This window comes from Electrophorus electricus, chromosome 3, assembly GCF_041902795.1.
Source record: "Electrophorus electricus isolate QZ-2024a chromosome 3, ASM4190279v1, whole genome shotgun sequence".
NCBI classification, from domain to species: Eukaryota; Metazoa; Chordata; class Actinopteri; order Gymnotiformes; family Gymnotidae; genus Electrophorus; species Electrophorus electricus.
Window position 1 is genome coordinate 31764491 of NC_137499.1, and position 18397 is coordinate 31782887.

General features: G+C 40.9%; 1 protein-coding gene across 2 annotated transcripts in view; it reads right to left on the reverse strand.

Annotated features, from left to right (window-relative positions):
* Nucleotides 1-17562, reverse strand: part of ntn1b (netrin 1b) — a 43603-nt gene extending 26041 nt beyond the window's left edge. Inside the window, exons 1-2 of one of the 2 annotated variants that reach the window (XM_035532930.2) lie at nucleotides 17223-17562; nucleotides 15811-16847 (exon numbers count right to left, since the gene is read on the reverse strand). In XM_035532930.2, the coding sequence (XP_035388823.1) occupies nucleotides 15811-16825 (1015 nt within the window). In that variant the 5' untranslated portion in view covers nucleotides 16826-16847; nucleotides 17223-17562. Of the gene's footprint in view, nucleotides 1-15810; nucleotides 16852-17222 lie in introns of both variants that reach the window. The other variant, XM_035532927.2, reaches the window with a different exon arrangement.
* Nucleotides 17563-18397: the final 835 nt, after the last annotated feature.

Genomic DNA, 18397 nt, shown 5'->3' on the forward strand with positions numbered 1-18397 from the left:
CGTGTTGTTGAAGATTTAACAAGCTTGTCAATCTGTTAAACATGTTTCAATTTGCTAAACAAAACACACATTGGTGTGATGCTAAGTTAAACTAATAAAGCATTTAGGTTTAAAAAATGAAGAAAGCAAGCTGTGTAGTGCCCCATTGAAACACTTGTTTTGAAGCCCACACAAAGCACTTATGTGACTTGCATAACTCATGGGTACTGTGTAGGTCATGTATCAAGAATATCCATTAAAATTCTGAGTGCACACATTGCAATATCAGCACTCATGGAAGTTGAGTGGGTACTGTTGTACTGCCTAGACAATTAAACAGTTATAACATTTTAAATAGCATCTGATGAGATGATGCATCCATAAAGGAAGATCCACCATCATCCCTATGATGTCATAACAACATCATGCTGGTAACTAAAACATCTCTGAAAGTGAGGGAAAGTATAGAATATAGTGTTTTATGGGCCATCTCTGGAATCATTTATTTGACTGATTTTCATTTTGGATCTACCCTGCACATTGACCTATGGTTAGCATAAGATCATTCTGAAAACTCTGTCCTCCGCACTCACCTCCAGACTCTGTAAGCATTTCCCTCCATTAAGTATTTGGACTGAACCATCTGAGAGCATCTGCTGCTTTGTCTGGAGTGGGACTTACAACAAAGGCTCTGGCAGAGCACCATGATTAATCGCACTTTTTTTCCTTCTTTTTTTTAAAACAAGATTCTGGAATGCTTTTGGTGGCAAAGGGGAAAAAATATACAGGCGGCCTCCGTACTGGTGGTGAGGGGTGCAGTTGAGGATTGCTTCATGCATGTGCTTTGGTGCAGCATCAGCCTGGCATTCTATAAACAAATAAAAGATGAAGGGAACATGGCTGTGAGAGATGAAGACAGATTTCTTGGCTTTGATCCGCTATGGCTTTTAGGAGAGAAAAAGTGATTCAGTGGAAAGGGTTGAAAGTGGAGGTGTTCCACTAAAGGGCCTTACGTTGTAGGCAACATTTCACAGGTTAATGTCAGAGCGAAGTTTTGTTGGCGGCAAAGCCTCCAAATGATTCTGTTTCTTACACTGCCTATGAGGTGTACTGTCCAACCATCATTATAATCTCCCATTAATGACAATCAGTTGCACAGTTACCAGCTAAAGGTCGACTGAAGGAACGATGAACTTTGGATGAACTGGGCCAAGGCACATAACACTTACCCAGAGAGAGCTGATAATTAAACACCACATTAGAGGTGAATTAAAGGTCTTCTCTCATGAAATGCTGCATCTTACAGTGTGCACCCTGTGCCAACACCTCTTACTGAAACAACCGCAGTGAGACTTTTCCCTTCAAAGTTCTCATCAAAGAGAATATTTTGTACAGGGTGATAGAAACTAAAAGGGCTAATAAGTTAGCAAGGGAGCATCTCTACTTCATCATTTTAAGTAACAAGATGATGAAAATCTCTGTTTATGTTCTATTGTTGAACCATTAGCGACAGACAAAGCTAAATGTCAAAAAGGCATCTGATGATGCTCCACTTTTCCGCTAATATAGCTAGTTCACATTTGCTGCTAATCATATTTGACTTCTCATGCGTTTACTCAACCCAAGCCTGAGGGGCTGATTCTTCTTGGGCTGAATGCCTCAGTGGCACCCTGGCAGGCCTGCTCCTTTGCCTGCCCCGTGTGTTGTGATGTAACAGCGATGGAGGCATTCGGTTTTATGAGCACTGCTCTGTGATCTCTTGCCGACACCAATTAGCTGAGCAATCAAACCTCCCTGCTTTTGTGCGAGTGTCTGCTTGTAAACGCCTCAGTTGCCTAGAGAAAGTCAGATGCAATGTCTCTACAAATACAGCTACTCTGAAAGAGACAGAGGTTACTCATAGACAATCCAGAGAATTTTTTTTTGTTTCCTGCTGTGCACAAAAACAGCTGTAAATGTGTCATTCCTAAAGAGGCAAGCACACCTTTTATCCTATTTGTATTTCTTTGCATATGGTTTGGAAGAATTATCCCATGACCACAACTGGGTATCTATTTCTTGAGGTTTCAATGGTTACACAAACAAAATTAATCTTTCAAAATTTTGCCCTATTGAAGATAACACAATGCCCCCCACTGGTGGTAATCCTCGTGTTTTTTTCTGTCTAAAAAGCCTATTTCAAAAGCATGATGGATTATTGCAAGTTAGAACAATGTGTCACTTTCCTCTCACTGTGTTTGCTCTGGCTACAACAACAGCTGGGAATTCATTAGAAAAATGATTATGTCTATTTTTAAGGGAGCATTATAAAGCAGTGAGCCTTGAAACCCTTTATCATCAGGTCTGCTGAGGTAACATTAGGTTTAATAACAAAGCAGGATATTATCAAGCTCACTACCTCATTTTTCACAATATTAATGATTTAAGGAATAGCCCAAAGAGACAATATAATACATTGTTGAAATTAGACAATAGTCATTTATTTTGGTATTTTGCAGTCAGTGCAATTGTTGCCTCTTTCCATAAATCTTATGCACTTGATGTGTTGATGTGTAAAAAAAACGCAACTCAATTGTGCTAACTCAGCCATGAGTCTTAAATAATTAAAAGTGCTGTTGTAAATTTTGCAAATATGATTACCTTGACTTGATTCTGTATTCAGACAACTGTATAATTATCCAATCAGTCCAGTCCAAATATCCGATAATTATCCAATCCAGGTGTTTATTCCATTGCTACATAAACATAATAAGTATGCTGCACTAAAAGTATTACACTGTATCTAACAGGCAATATATATCTTACGTGAGGGCAGGATAACCAGAGGTTGCAGCTTTTATGTGCGTGAGTTTGTATGTATATATATTGTCATGACTGGTCACTCCCTATCATCTTATTGTCATGGTTTCCCTGTCTCATGTGATTGATTAATTTTTTCCCTTCTTGTTCCAGTCTTTGTTTTGGTTTTCACCTCATTTGTATCACATGTTCATTGTTAGTCCTCACTACCCTGTGCATGTAAACCCTGCCTTGTTGTCTGTGTGTTGGCTGGTCATTTTTAATTCTAGCCTTTGTGTGTTAATACTAGCTGCTCTTTGTAATCCCTGCCTCTTTGTTCTATGTAGTGCTAAGCACTGTCGTGTTTGCGCCGCCTGTGTTTCTTAGCCTGTTCGTGTAGTTTGTGTTCCTTATTGTAGCTTGTTTAGTTATTTTCCTGTTATTGTGTTTTACTTTGTTTGTTTCGTAACGTATACTGGATCTATCTTCATTGACTGATTGACTCTGGACTGTACTAACGACTCTGATTGTGGCTGAGCGTATGCGTTCGCCTCATGATTGTCACCCCCCCCCCCCACACCCACACCCACATCCACACACACACACACACACACACACACACACACACACACACACACACAAGTCACGTGGTACAGCCTGCTGCATGCAGGGGGTTTCACCATTGTTTGTAGCCAAACTATCCGTGATGGCACACATCTGTGCAAGGGCTGATGTTAAGTGTTTGTCTGTCTATTTAAACCCCCGCCTGTGTGTGCCCTTCGTTGGTCATTGTTACTGTTACTGTTTCTGTTTCTGTTAGTGTTATTGTATGTGTCGCCATTGTTAGCGTTAGATGTCTTTGTTCCTGTCAACACTTCGTCGTTATGTTTGAGTGCCACAAGTGTCATCAATGTTTTGTCTCATGAAATGTCTCAATAAATCGAGGGAGTCGTCTTGTTCCGTGCCCTGCAGCACTCGCCGTTACAATGATCACTTAGTCCATATAGTAATAGCAACTTGCACTTACTTAACTGCATGAGCGGCCAGTGTTGGAAAACTTTTGTCTATAAAATTTCCAATTAAAATCTCTGGCCAACATATCAGCAGTGGTAATATTTTAGAACATGTGAGTGATTTGTGAAGATAAATCAGTTTGGGTGTCAGAAAGATCACTTTTTATGTTAAATTAGAATGGTATTGACAAGAAGATATCCCCCCCCAATCATTCCTGCTCACACTACTCATATAATGTTAGGCTGGGTTGTGTGATCAGGTCCCCCCCCCCCCCCAGATTGAAATGAAACCTACGCCACTTGTATCACAGCATGCTATCACAGACTTATTGCATTAGTTTATTCATTTTTTATGAATTTGCCTTTTTGCTCATTTTATTTTGTTGGCATAAGGTCCCTGCTGAGTGAGCACAAATAAACAACCCTTTTTTGGATCTTTTTTGGCAGAGTGTGAGAGAGGTCCTGGTGCTTGGTGCACTTTGGGAATGACACCTTCCAACTATAGAAGCTGAGTTTTGTTAGTTTAAAAAATATGTGAGGGATGCAGTGGGGATTGGTTTCAGCTTAAAAAATATCTTGATGTAAGATGACACGGAGAAGGTGGATCTGATTCTACATCATCTAAGACACTTACAAAATATGGGACATGGTACCTTATCCAACAATACCCAACTATCTTCCAACCTTCAGTGCACATCCTCTGACATCCTCTAAAACAGGAACTCTATGCTGAGCTTAATGTGTTAACTTCTGAGCTCAACATAGAGTTTAAATAATATCAAAATGTATGCTACAAAATGGTAGCAGGAATCCCAGCTGTTACCTACTGCATTAGCTTTTTAAGGAGCTCTTTGAGACCTCCAGAAGCCCAAAGTGACAGGTGAACCAAGCCACAGAAGTAGAGTATGTCCAGTTCCCATGTGGGAAATAGACATCCCTTAAAGACCTGGATACTCGGTGCTGCAGAATTTGTCATGATTGGCTATGCTTCCACTTTGGTCATAAATCAGTATGGTTCTAAAGGGAGTGGTGGGGGGTGGAAACACAGTGTCAGCTCTTCCCACCCCCAGCCTGCATTCCTGCTGTTCTCAGGTCTGGTGTAAATCAGCCGTGCATCAGGCAGGCCTGCAGATGTGTGGCCTGTCAGCTTCACCATTCTTCTCCAAGGCGGTGTCACCAGGTCCAAGACCCTGGTCTCAAACAGTCTGTAAATAGGAATTTCCCCAATTTTGCTTGCGCCATAAACCGTGGTATTACAGGGACAGCCTGGGAGCTGGTGGACAAGGTGGAGAACAGAGGTGCTGACTCCTCTTGACTGCAGGTGTCGTCAATCCATGACACGTCCGGCCTCAGACCCTCCCAGCAGAGCAGATTTATGGCCCTTGAAGGGTGGTAAGAAGCCTCATTGACGCTGCTTTATTGGAACGTGACCTCTGCAGCTGGGGAGGGCTTCTTTGGTGAACTTTACTAGGCGTGAAGTTGACTTGGATGATGGCAGGGGTTGATTCGTTGCAGAAGGCCTTATATGCTTCAATTATGTTGTGGATTGAAGTGTGGGCTTTTTATCCATAGGAGGATTCATTGGGAATGCCATGTTTAAAAAGGAGTAATTTTCTTTTGTCAGCAGAGACAATTCACTTAAGAAAGACACTGGAGTAGTAAGAAGTGGGAAACGAAAAATGTGTGAGCGCTTGGTGACATGCAACAAAGATAGATTCCTAGGTTAGTGAGTTAACTTCTGGTTTGACTTTAGGTGCTGAGTTGAGTTTAACATAGATTCAACTCAAGTTTACCATTAATTGAACAAGTTAACTCTCTAACTAGGGAAACTGGCATATATAGTGTGCAACTCTAAAATTGTAAATTCATGATATTAAATGAACCCCAATAAAGAAACTGTGTTTAGAAAACTGCACAAAATAGTTTTCATATTAGGGAATATAAAAGAAAGAAAGTCAAGAGTCCACCCCATACCAAAAGCTTTTTCTTCAGTCCTAGATTAAGCCTAATCCAGGCCTAAATTGGACAGTCAGCCTGAACATCTGTAAAGCGGCTGATGCTTGAGCAGTAGTAGGTTACCTTGTAGGTTCTACAGCATGGTCAGTAGGCTAGCAGAAATTAAGCACTTAGCCTGACTGGGGGTGTTTTTCTGAGGCTCAGCGTGTTGGAGCCACATTGGGCAGAGTTCCAGCGGTCCCCCGCTGATCTGCCACACGCACAGACTGCAGCCTACCTCACAGTGGATGGGGAGCGGACGGGGAGCACACAGGAAGCGGCTGAGTTGTAAATTACTAACGCTGGGTGACCATCCATCCTGACTGTGGCGTGTTTATTGTACCTTTTTGCCAAACTTGTCACAAGAATGTCATATATAACTGAGTAAATCCCTTCATTTGATACGAATCTTCACTACAACAGAGGGGTGTGGAGAGGGCATATTTCCTCTGAAGTTTTAAAAGGAATGTAAGTAATGCTATTTTATGGCAAATTTAAAAATGACTAATTGGTAGATGAAAGCGTAGGAAGTGAATAATAGTAAAGGAAAACTGTATAAATAAACAAAAGGATCTACTCAATAAATCCTGATTTTTCAATATATTTTTGTGCCTTTCTGACACATCCCTTTCACAACATTTCCAAACACCCTTGTAGCTAGATGTCTTTCTACAGCTGGGCAGGACAGGAAGAGGGTGAGCATTTCCTGCCACAAGCAAAAAACGTTGTGTGACTGGAAACACGCTGAAGCCAACTACTTCCTGAGCCAATGTGCAGACACAATGATTTGACCAGTGTCTACTGATATGTTGCCTGGTTACCAGGTTACACCAAGATGTCATCACCCTAACAGGTTCCCTCCCATTGACTTAAATTATGATTATAATGATACATGGATTTGTATAAAAATATTTTATTTATAAATATTCAGGATATATTTAATATATTGAATTTAGCTTGTTCATCTGACAATCTGATCAACCCAACAACTTGATAATAGTTCCCTAGTTCCTATAGCAACATGTTCCTATCCACAGTCCATCAGATCTCATGTTTTTAATAGCCAGCTGAACTTTGAAGGTGATTAATGCCTTTTTCTGAATAATTTATCTTCACACAGCACTTGTATATGGCTTGTTAACTTTATGTTTGATTTATAATGTATTTCTCAGGGAAAAATGGGGAGTCCTTGGACATGCACTTTTATTGATTGTTCGATTGTTTTTCTTATTGTTCAAACAGCGACACTAAGGTCTCACCCTGGTAGTAATAGTTGTAAATCTCATGTGGCCGTTTTCTAATTTTAAACACATATCTGAGTATGTGTATGTGTGTAGGGTGAGAGGTTAGAGAATGCTAAAGAAATGCCAGAAACTAAGCTATAAAACTGCCCTCAATAGCCTCTCTCCATGGTTGTAACATTGGAAGTTCATCGCACTGCAGATTGGTCAAGAGCATGTTCCGCTTCCTGTTGGCCTGTGTGAAGGGTTGATAACATATCTGAACACAGCTATCCTGAGGAAACGGGCTCAGTGTCTGCACAAATAAATGATCGTACATGACCAGAGCTGACTCCTATGGAAGCGGATCACAGACTAAGGGCTATCAGATCACCTCCCTCACTGAGGTGCACATATACACCATAGCAAGCAATGAAAGATTCCACAAAGTAGAATTTCACAATGTCTACTAGAATGGGAGCCATTTTAAGGATTATCACATACATAAACATTAATATATGAAAGATGCCAGTGTTTTGCTTGTTTCTAAAATGAAAGGGCAACACACAAAGTTTTGTCTGAGAAAACACAAATAGAATCTCCACAGTAGCCCACCTGGGCAACTGATGTGTCTGGTCTTCAGTATAGTGTTCCAGGATTAAAGATCATCACCCACCCCCACCCTCCACCCCACCCACCCCACACGCGCACACACACACACGCACACACACACACACACACACACACACACACACACATGCACAAACACGGACATGCATACACACACATACACATAGCACACATGCACACCATAAAAGTCCCTGCATTCCCCATCACACTGGGTCCGAGAAATGGATGAGTCCCCTGCTCCTGGCTTGCTCTCTACAGCAGATGGAGGCAATGATATTTACAGGCCTGCTGGGGATGAGACTGCTCTCTCTCTCTCTTTCTTTCTTTCTTTCTTTCTCTCTCTCTCTCTCTCTCTCTCTCTCTCTCTCTCTCTCTCTCTCTCTCTCTCTCTCTCTCTCACCTCCTCATGGAGCCCCTTCTCAAGCTATCTCACTGTTCTTCATTTCCAAATCAAATCCAGCAAGTGGCTCCGGACTCTTGGGCAGATTCAGCTGCAATAAAACTTGGGAAATACAGAGATGGACAGACTGGTCCAGAGGTGGAGGGAAGAGGGGGCTGAAGCTTTAGTGCAGCTGGTGGGGGGGGGAGTAGGCTAGGAACAGCACAAAAGAGAGAAGGAAATGACTGCTGGAGCACTAAAGAGGTCTGAGATATGCATGGTGTTCCTAACTGAAGCAATCACAAGAAATGATCATGAGAGAACAACATGTTGGAAGGGCACTAGATGGCCCTGCTGGTTGTCTTTGCACTGGGGACATTATCATAGGGTCTCTTATTATGGATGAGAAATTAAAATGAATGCACCAAAAACTCATGTTTGCACTGTAGTCCAAAACACAGCAGACATTCAGGATGCAGAAGATCTTGTGCTCCTAGGTGTTCATTGTGTGAAAGATGATGTCAGTTGTGCAGCACATAGACTAAATTAATAATTAAACCCCCAAGGAACCTAAATCCATGATTGCTTCCTAATTAGGTTAATGATGGGCTTGTGGGCATGTACAAAGTATGAATAATTGGTCTTTCCATTGTCTATGTCTTCATGTACATATACTGAATTTCTTCCTTTTTATGTAAATGGCTTATTCCTAACCTATCATTCTGTCACCTGTGAAAATGGGTTAACGGGGGGAGGGGGGACGATGACTTCTGAGTCTGAAAATCAGAATCAGTACATCAGTATATGCACATGTGGGGTGGAATGAGCCCATTCCCCCCCCCCCCCCCCCCACCCCACACGTGCATATGTTGGTTCTGCTTGAGTGGAGCAGCAGACCGGGAGTCTTGGACAGAGGAATGGCAAACAAACATGCCCATTAAAATGGTACAACCATACCAGAACTATTTACTGACAGGCGTGATCAGCAAATTCAGATGGTCTTTGAGCAGGATTTTATTACATCTTTTTTTTATTTTATTCAAACTTTGCTGGAGGTTTAATTCAAATTTCGTATCATGCAAACATTTTGAATATTTTACACTGTGCTCCCTGGGAAGCTAGGACCAGCAACCAATGTTTCTAGCTAGTCCTTACAAAAACACTTCCATGCTGAAACAACCTCTGACCAAATCTTTCTACGTAAAAGGACATAACCTTTTAAAATCCAAATTTCTTATTTAATTATTAATCTTATTTAGTAGGTACTGTGAAATACTCAGTGACTACACTGAAGCTAATATGAAAGGTATGTGCTTACTAGACTGAAGAATGGAAGTGTGAACACCCCAATGGGTCCTTGGAGTGTATAGGATTAATGAATTATATGCTACAATAAATAGACGAGTCCTTGTTTCTTAATGGAATACCCAAACATTTTTCAATTTAATTTCTGTCTACCACATCTGCAGTAGATACTGTATATGATTACTACAGACAATAATTGCAACCCATTTGTATTTACAAAACATGGGAAATAAGCAATTGAAAAACATTACCAAGTATATTAAAACTTAGAAAACAGTTCCTAGCTGATTATTGGACTGAGGTTTGGGCTTTGAACCTCAAGCTGCTTGAAGGCTGCCCTCCTCCTGCTGGCATCTGCCTGCCTCACTGCTATGGCCACCAGCTTTGGACCAGAGCGGCTCAAACCTATAGGAGGGGAAATTATTAGAGATCGGGACTGATGACACCGATCTGGAAATGTTAATATACATGTGCATAAGCATACCTCTCTGTCTGTGTGTCTGTGTGCGTGTGTGTGTGTGTGCTTGCTTTGTTTTGTCTGGCACTGGTGAGTGTCAGCACAGCAAGAGACGCAGCGAGGGGTCTGCGGTGTTGAGCAAAGTGGTGAAGTATGGACTATGTGTACATGCCAGAGCTGTGTGTGTGTATTCATGTCTGTGTGGCTTCACTTGATCATTAAGTATTTCCCAACCTGCATGAGGGGCACAAACTTCAGGCACATAATCATATATGCACACATATATGCACACAAGGTGGTCCTGTCACCAGTCACAGGAACATCAGAAAATAACAAACAGTGGAACACTATTTGATACATAATTGTCTAAGTACTGAAGCGTAGATCATCTCTTCGCTTTACTACTTACATAAATTTAATTACCACAAACCACAAATTCCTTGTTTAGTTTTTGTTGTGGTTGTCATAGGAGCCCATTGAAACACCACATTTACAGCTGAACATGTTCAGAATGCACAACTGACAAACATCATGTGCTAGACAAATACTTCCACTTATATTGAAGCATATATTAACACTACAAGCAATCAAGCTCAAATAGAAAAACACTGAGGGAATTGTCAGTTCTGTTCCCTTCACTCTGCTTAGGACTGGCTTTGATCTCTATAACGTATCCCACTATTACCATACAAACACACACACATACAAACACCCTCATATATGCAGACACGCTCACACACATGCACGCACGTGCACACACACACACATACACACACACACACACACACACATACACACACACACAAAAGCCCAAATTTGTACCACATCTACTGTGCTGCTACTAATGCTAAAGGCCCAAAGTCCAAATAACTGCAAGTTACATTGGACAAGATAGATAATGAGGCATTGATTACATAGACCAGAGATGTGTTGACAGAAGGGGATTATGACGAATCCTCCAAAGTACATTAATTTCAGACGCAAGATGAGATGCAGACATGCAGACTCAGAGAACATAACAAGAAGCTGATCATGAACATTCACCAACCGAGCCCATCGAAAACACAAATATTAGGAGGGAAGCGCACACAAGGCCAAAGCAAGCACATCTCTGCATGAGAGCATGGACCACCTCTCTTGACCGCGCTCGGAAAAAAGCAGGATATATTATGTTTGCTCTCAACTCCCTTAAAGACGTAGCAAAGCCTTTCGGCTTGTAGCTTATGTCTGTGTTGAATTATGAGCTCAGCAAAACAAAATCCCAAAAACATGCAGCACTTTGCCCAGAGGACTCCCAATTCCACCTGGGTTTGAATTTGGAACTCCCCAAATGCAGCTCTCTTTCTTTCTCTCTAGTTTCTATATGTATTCTGTGAACAACATGGGCATAGAGCTTAGTTCCATCCAAGTACAATCTATGGAGAGGTGCAGTAAAAGCACAGCTCTGACCTGGTGCAAAGGCCATTTTAAGACCACTGACATTACATAAAAATATATAAAGAAAAGCTATTGAACATGGTAATGAAAAAGTACAATGCAACAGACTTTGCTCAGTGACCAACCATACAACACTATAGAAACCCAGGGGCTGTTATGAGACCTCTGCTTTCAAAAAGGTCTATGCTGGAAAACAGGCTTGGTGAGCTCTTGTATATTTATGTGTCAGCTTCAAGCAATAGCTGTCTTAGCTATTGAAAGTCCCAGTACCCTACAGACTGCATACATGTTTTCTCTCTCTTGGCCTGATCATGCGCCCATGTTCTCCAGTGGGTTGAATTGTTTGCCCCAAGCCCCCTTTCCAGTGAGTCAGTGAGCAGGCTTGCTGGCAGTGTAGTCCCAGTGGGGTATTAGTAGGTGTCTAAATTTCCATGTGGCCATACGTTGCCAAATCGGTGTCAGGACTAGCTTCCCAAAGCCTTGACCAACAAGCCACCTGCTTCCGATTAACAACTCAAAGTGTTCAACTTTGCCTCTCCCCTTCTTTTTCTCTCTCTTTCTCCATCTTTGTCTTTCCTGCTCCCTCACGTTCTCTTCTGTTTGCTTGATTTCATCCTTGTGCTTTTCCTCATGTGCAGCTCAGTTTTCTTTTCATTTCAACACAACAATCAATGATGCATTTTATATCCATTTACTAAATTTCATTTCCTGTTTTTGTGCAAAGTAAACACTCAAAGATTTTTGATTGGTGCAGACCTAGAGAAACTCTTCATGAATAACAGTTTCAATTTTACAGTAATTAATATAATAGTACCATGTATTGACTTTTTGCTCAAGCAGTTGAAATTGAGGTTACCATTAGTAACATTAAAAGGAGAAGGGCACTGAATTTCTGTTAGCTGTTCTATCCATTTATCCTGATCACAAGTCCTGCTATTCATGTGTACATGTGCACCCCCCCCCCCACCACACACACACACCCACAAGCAAACAAATGACCACTATAATTAATGTCTGTTTTTGCTTCATATCCACGTGGTTCTATGATGTCATACTTTTTTAGAATTTTTTCTGCGGCCTCCTGGTCCAGTGTCAGCAGCACCGAGACACTCACAGATGGTCCACAGGCGCACGCTCTCCGACAGGGCAATCCAGATTTAGAAGAAACTCCTCAAGGTTCCTGTTGCTCCAGTGACATTAGCCCACACATTAGTGTGCATGGAGATAAGCTACAATTTCTCAAAACCTGAAACATGCATTTGGTTTACTCCTCTTGTCGCCACTGGTCACCTTCTCTCTAGCTCCTTGTTAACTTGCAATCGTTCATAGAATTGTTTACAAAAAAACTACTGCTGTACTTCAAGATTACAGCAGTGTGTAAGAAGAGCTTAACTAAGGATTAATGCCAACCAGCAGTTTAAAAGGGCAAAAGGTATATTTCTTTGCACCAGCCTGCCTACTGTCTATTTGTAGAGATCCACACTGAGAGCTGTGCTGGTTTGACTGGGAGAAAGGCCAATTTGCTATTGATATAATCCCAGCCCCTTCCAAAGCCCTCTGCCTGCCATGGACATGTTTGTGCACAGCAAGGGAGACTTCTGTTTTAGTTTGAGGGTTACCAAACGTCCTCTCGAATAAACATGCTGATAAGGAACCTCAAGTCATGTCCCACGATTTCAGCCTATTTGAGAAAATATGTCTATGTTTGGTTCTGCAAATGTGAAAAAAATCTTGTGCATATTTCAAGGGAAATGATATCAAGAGAAATGTTATCAAGAAAAGTGATTGCTTTTCTCCTCTTTGTATTCTAGTGGGGAAAAGCAGATGTGATAAATGATCCTCCATTGTGCCCTGCACTGGAAGGAGCGTCATTGTCTTGTAGGTACAAGGTAGGCTCTCTGCCCAGGTATGTAGGTACAAGGAGGCTCACTGCCCAGGTGACCTCAGGGCAGGGAATGAAGACACGCTTAGCTAGGCACATGTGGGATGCCAGCTGAATGTTCTTTCCTCTGTCTGGCGCTGGCGGTGTGTATACAGAGAGGGTGCCGCTCATTGAATTACCTGTTTCTGGCCCAAGAACACAGAACTACTTCGAGGAGAGCAGTGAACTATGCTGGTTGTGTTCACTCTTCTGAAGACTTCAGCCTTTAGAGTGGTGAACAGAATAGGGTCAGATTAGGCTCATTCCAACACTAATATTCATGAGGATAATGTTAATATGTAGAGCATCCCTTCTATGAGTGCTCAAATGATGTATAGTCCCAAAACCCATTAAAAAAGCAACACTATTTTAATTAATATTTAACAGTCATAAAGAAAGTCATAATGACTTATGAAAGGAATAATATATGGCTTTAGTATTAATATATATCAAGTCATGAAATTAAAGTGTGTGTGATTTAGTGATATGTTTATCTTAGATATGCATCTTAAATATCCTAAAGGAAAAAAGACAAGAGGCTTCTGTGAGGCTTGTATTCAGTCCCACTGCTTTCCCAGTATGGAGCCAATCAGCAAACCAATGGTTTGTGTAGGAGGAGCCAAAAGATTAGACCAAAGTCACTCAGTACTAAAGCATCAAGTAATCTTAAACAAGAGCTCTATAATTTTAAAGTTACCAGTTTAAAAACATTTCTTTGAGCTCTATACCACACATTGCACATGTCCACTCTGTTGCAGATTAACATTAATTAATGAATGCTTTTATAGTAATGTGTGCAAAGCTAGACCATGGGAAATGGAATGTCATGTTGGTCACCACACAGCTTTCCAAATAATAAAGGTGCCCCCATATGCCAGTTCATGAGAATTTTACTTTGTTATCTTTCACCAGATTCATACCTGCAGCTCTCATGTTCACAGACACTAAGACAGTTCTCACCAGTGTGGAGCACTGTCTCATGCACCTAGCAGATACTCAGTGTCTTTTATGTCTAATCACTGGAGTGTGGCAGCAGCCTCTAGACTCTCAGCCTGGTCCCCTCAGCTCCAACACCACTACCCCCATCCCCCAACACACAAAGATGGAACACACCCAGTGTTGCCCTCATGGCTGTTTTAGTTTTTAGCATACTGTTACAAGATTATTGTGATAATGGGAAACCTGATTCTAGACTGCCCCATGTCTGTTGTGCCTTGTGAAACATTTGGTGACAGGCATCATAATAATTGTGACAAAGTGAATCTCTTAACTTATGTTTGGAGCTATATACAGTACTATGTTACTACTGTAATGTACCAAAGTTCAAAGAAATTTCTACACATTAATGCTGGTTTTTGAGTATTATATAAAAGGATCGTTTAACAGTCACGCCAGTGTCACTTGATATGTCTCTTGATGAAGAAAATCTTAATACCTGCACTGATTTCTCCTCGTGCATAAAGATGTTAAATGTTTATATATTTCCAGTATAATTGGTTTGGCTCGGAGTAGCAGTTTGTCCTCTACGTACCAACAAAATATCAGCATAACTGATTAAAATCTGTGCTCCAATCTGATAAAGACACATTCAATGGAATAACGCGACGTGCATGACTCCATAGAATATTTCTTTGGCGTGAAGGTTTCTCTCCTAAAGAATAGGCGACGCGCTCGGAAAGGGGCTGCAAAACTCACACAGTGCAGGAGCTGTTATTGTTGGATAAAATAACTTCCTTCTTTTGAGTCGTACTACATCGTGTGTTACGCAAGATGACATTATGACATTATGTGTCGGGACTGTAAAATGATCAAATGTTTAGGGTTTCATTCGATATATCCCGACTCAGCCTTGTAATCGTGGTTATATATAACGCTACAAAACAACATCGAATTTCATTTAAACGCAAACGGTCGGTAAATTTTATTTTCTCATTTATTTCTAGGGTAGAATTACTTTGTCTATTAACAGATTAACTACGTCGGTCCATGTCGACTGAAAATTAAAGCGATTACTTACAGCATGAGAGTATTGGCATCTTAACTAAAGGTATGCTCGTGAAATTAAGATAATGTTTCTCATTTGAAAACTCTTTAAATATCTTAGAAAATTGACGAAGTCGCTTATTTAGTCAGATGCATGGCAGAATAATGATCGATATGGCTTTAATGTAGGCCTATATATGGCTTTAATAGCAGAGTTCCTATGACCTATAAAACCTCTAGAAGTTTATATATATATATATATATATATATATATATATATATATATATATATATATATATATATATATATATATATATATATATATATATATATAAACTGGACTATATTTCTGTTCTGTAGTTTTATTTTTATTTATGTTTCGTTTGATACTTGTTTATTAATATTTTACTTATTTCGACATTCTCAGCTAAATGTGGAACATACTCGTGCCAAAATTAGAAATGAGGAGGCCCAACGTTTTGTTTATATTCTTATACGTTGCTAATATTTTGATGGAGTGTTGTTTCTAGAAAAATGTTTACACAGTCACTTTTCTGAACAGAGGGTTGAAATCCCTGTCTTTAAAAGTAATTAAAATAATACAAATCGTCATTTCCAAAAACGAACCTGTGTAACATTTTTGAATCACGCGTACCTCCAACTGTAGTAGCAACAATCAGATAGGTATTTGAGAAGACTGCGATTAACTTACCAACACATTCGTTTGCCTCTCTCGCCGTCGCGCGCTGCCAAGGCCGGTCATAGTGGAAAGGCTTGCACCTGTCACACTCTGGTCCCGCGGTGTTGTGTTTGCATTCACATACCAAGTTTCCTTCCCTGTCTTTTACGCATTTCGAAGCGTGGCCGTTACACTTGCATCGGCCACCAACCTGCAGATCTGACACCGAATAAAAATAGGAGTCTCTCGCCAACTCCGAGTCGTCCTCATTCTCATCCCCGAACGTGTGCAGTCGACTAAATATCACCTTGATGTCAGTCGCCGTGACCCAGTCCTGAAGCACGGGAGAGTTGTCAAAGTCGTGCGCAGAGGGTCTGCCATCCAAGGTGCTGAACGCTATAAGCCCACCAGTCAGAGGATGCATATCTGTATGCGAATCCGTACAAATCGCCTCTTGTTCGTTTTGCTTTGTAATCACCGCTTTGCTAGGTTTATTGTACATTTTCTTACACTGCGTTGAGTAGAACTGGAACGGAACCCAATTCTTTCCATAATCCATAGATTTAAAGATTGCCATGGATTCTGGTCGTGGCGAGCAAAACTGCAAACTCACATACGTTACCTCAAACTTTTTGCCCAGAGACAAAGTGAGAGTCACATTCTGTGGATACTGAACATAGTTCTCTGATTGCCAACAAGTGAGGTTGTGTGGATTGTTGAGGTCTGTCAAATACGCCGGAGGGTGAGACTTCTTTGGATCCGAGACGTCGCAAGTGTGGCAGTCCCTGGATCTCTCCTCTCCTTTCTCGGTCACAACACAGTACCTGGCTGCGGGGTTTCCACAGGTGCTGGAAACACGCACATCTTTTCCGAAAGCGGAGTTCACAAAATCGGGGATGCACCTCCTGGGGCTGCCGTTCTCGTCGTAGCACGGGTCTGGAGGCGAGGACTGCGCGGCAAACATACTCATCCCATATCCACCGCGAGCACCCTCCACCATCACGGAGATGGCGACCAAAGTGATCCAAGCCACAAAAATCCTTATCATTTTAATACACTTCAGCGTCTGTCTTGCTGAAATCAATATTCGTTGGGAGGAAAAGAAAGAAATGCTTTACACATACACTTTACAACTTGTTTTGTGACAAGTCAGATTATTTGCACGCAGACATGCATTAAAAGCAATATGAGCAGATTTGTCCTTTTATTGCACGTGTTTTCTGTATTAGTATCTTAACAGACGATCGAGAAAGTGCTTTACCACAATCTCATTAGAATTTAGACTAAAGAAATTATAGCTCTGGATATCGGTTTCTGAACTGAAAATCGCCAACTGTGCACGCTGGAGCGTACAACGAAAACTACGTATGAAACATAGAATTTTCATGCACTTAATAAGCGAGTTAAATCTTATAAGGTAAAGAAAACTCCATAGAAGACGCTACCTCAGAGAAACTGCTTAGCCGGGCGGAGAAGTATGGAAAACGTCTTTAAAAGAAATTACAGGGTGCTCTCCCTTTCTTTTCTATCCCTCACTCACTTTCGCCCGGATATGTTGTAATCTCTCACTTTTCCCTCTCTCTTTAAACCTGAATACAACGAACATGAAAAAGAAAACCTGCTATTACTTTCTTCGTTTAGATTTCTGTCTTTCTCTCCCTCTCTCCCCCCACTCATTCACACCACTGTCTCTGACTGTGAGTCCCAGTCTTACTCACTCTCTCTTTCTGCGCTCGCTGTGTGAATAGAGGGGATCCAGTAATTCAACAAAGTTGGAGGTCATAGAATAGGCGAGACGCTCGCATTGCGGGGACGAAGCGAAGAAGGGTTTTCACGGACAGGTGATTAGCAGCAGTCCACACAACACAATGTCAAAGAAATCACTAAACGCAAAGGATACACTTTATTTAAACACTTTGATCGATAAAATTAAGAAATACAGTTGACCAGAAATCCCTGTTTACCAACAGCACGCTGCTATCCATACATTTGAAATATTTAGAGTTAGAGATAATAGCCACTGAAAAATAGGCTAATCGGCTATCAATCTATCAAATTATGAGCACTTCCACATTCGAATAGCCGGCCTCTTGCTTAACGGAAGCTTGTCTGTCTGAGAATTACAAGTAATTAACCTGTCAAAATACTACTGCAGATCATACCATATTTAACAAGGTAGCATTCATTCTGTCAAGGATTCTTTTCTTGGGGATAAACAACAATGTTATAATGAGTTGTCTAAGAAAATGACTCACATAAAATTATTATAATTAATAAATAAAGTATAAAAAGCTAAAAAAAATGTAACGCATCAATATTTGCAGTCTACTTTTAAATTTATAGAACACCTGTCTACCCCTTCATCTCGATTTTGAATAGTACCCATCTTTCCTTCTTAGGGCGCACCTTTAATGCCTAGCCTCACATGAAGATACGAGAGCGACATCTTGTGGTGAAAATTGAGAGCATTACTCGAGGGACCGTGAAAGTATGTTACAGGTACACGTTTTTGGTAACTATTGATTCCATGATATTTTCGTCATTTTCATACGAACATGAACAGCATTACATCACACACCACTGCAACACTTTTACATTAACGCTAGTTTATTTGGCTCAA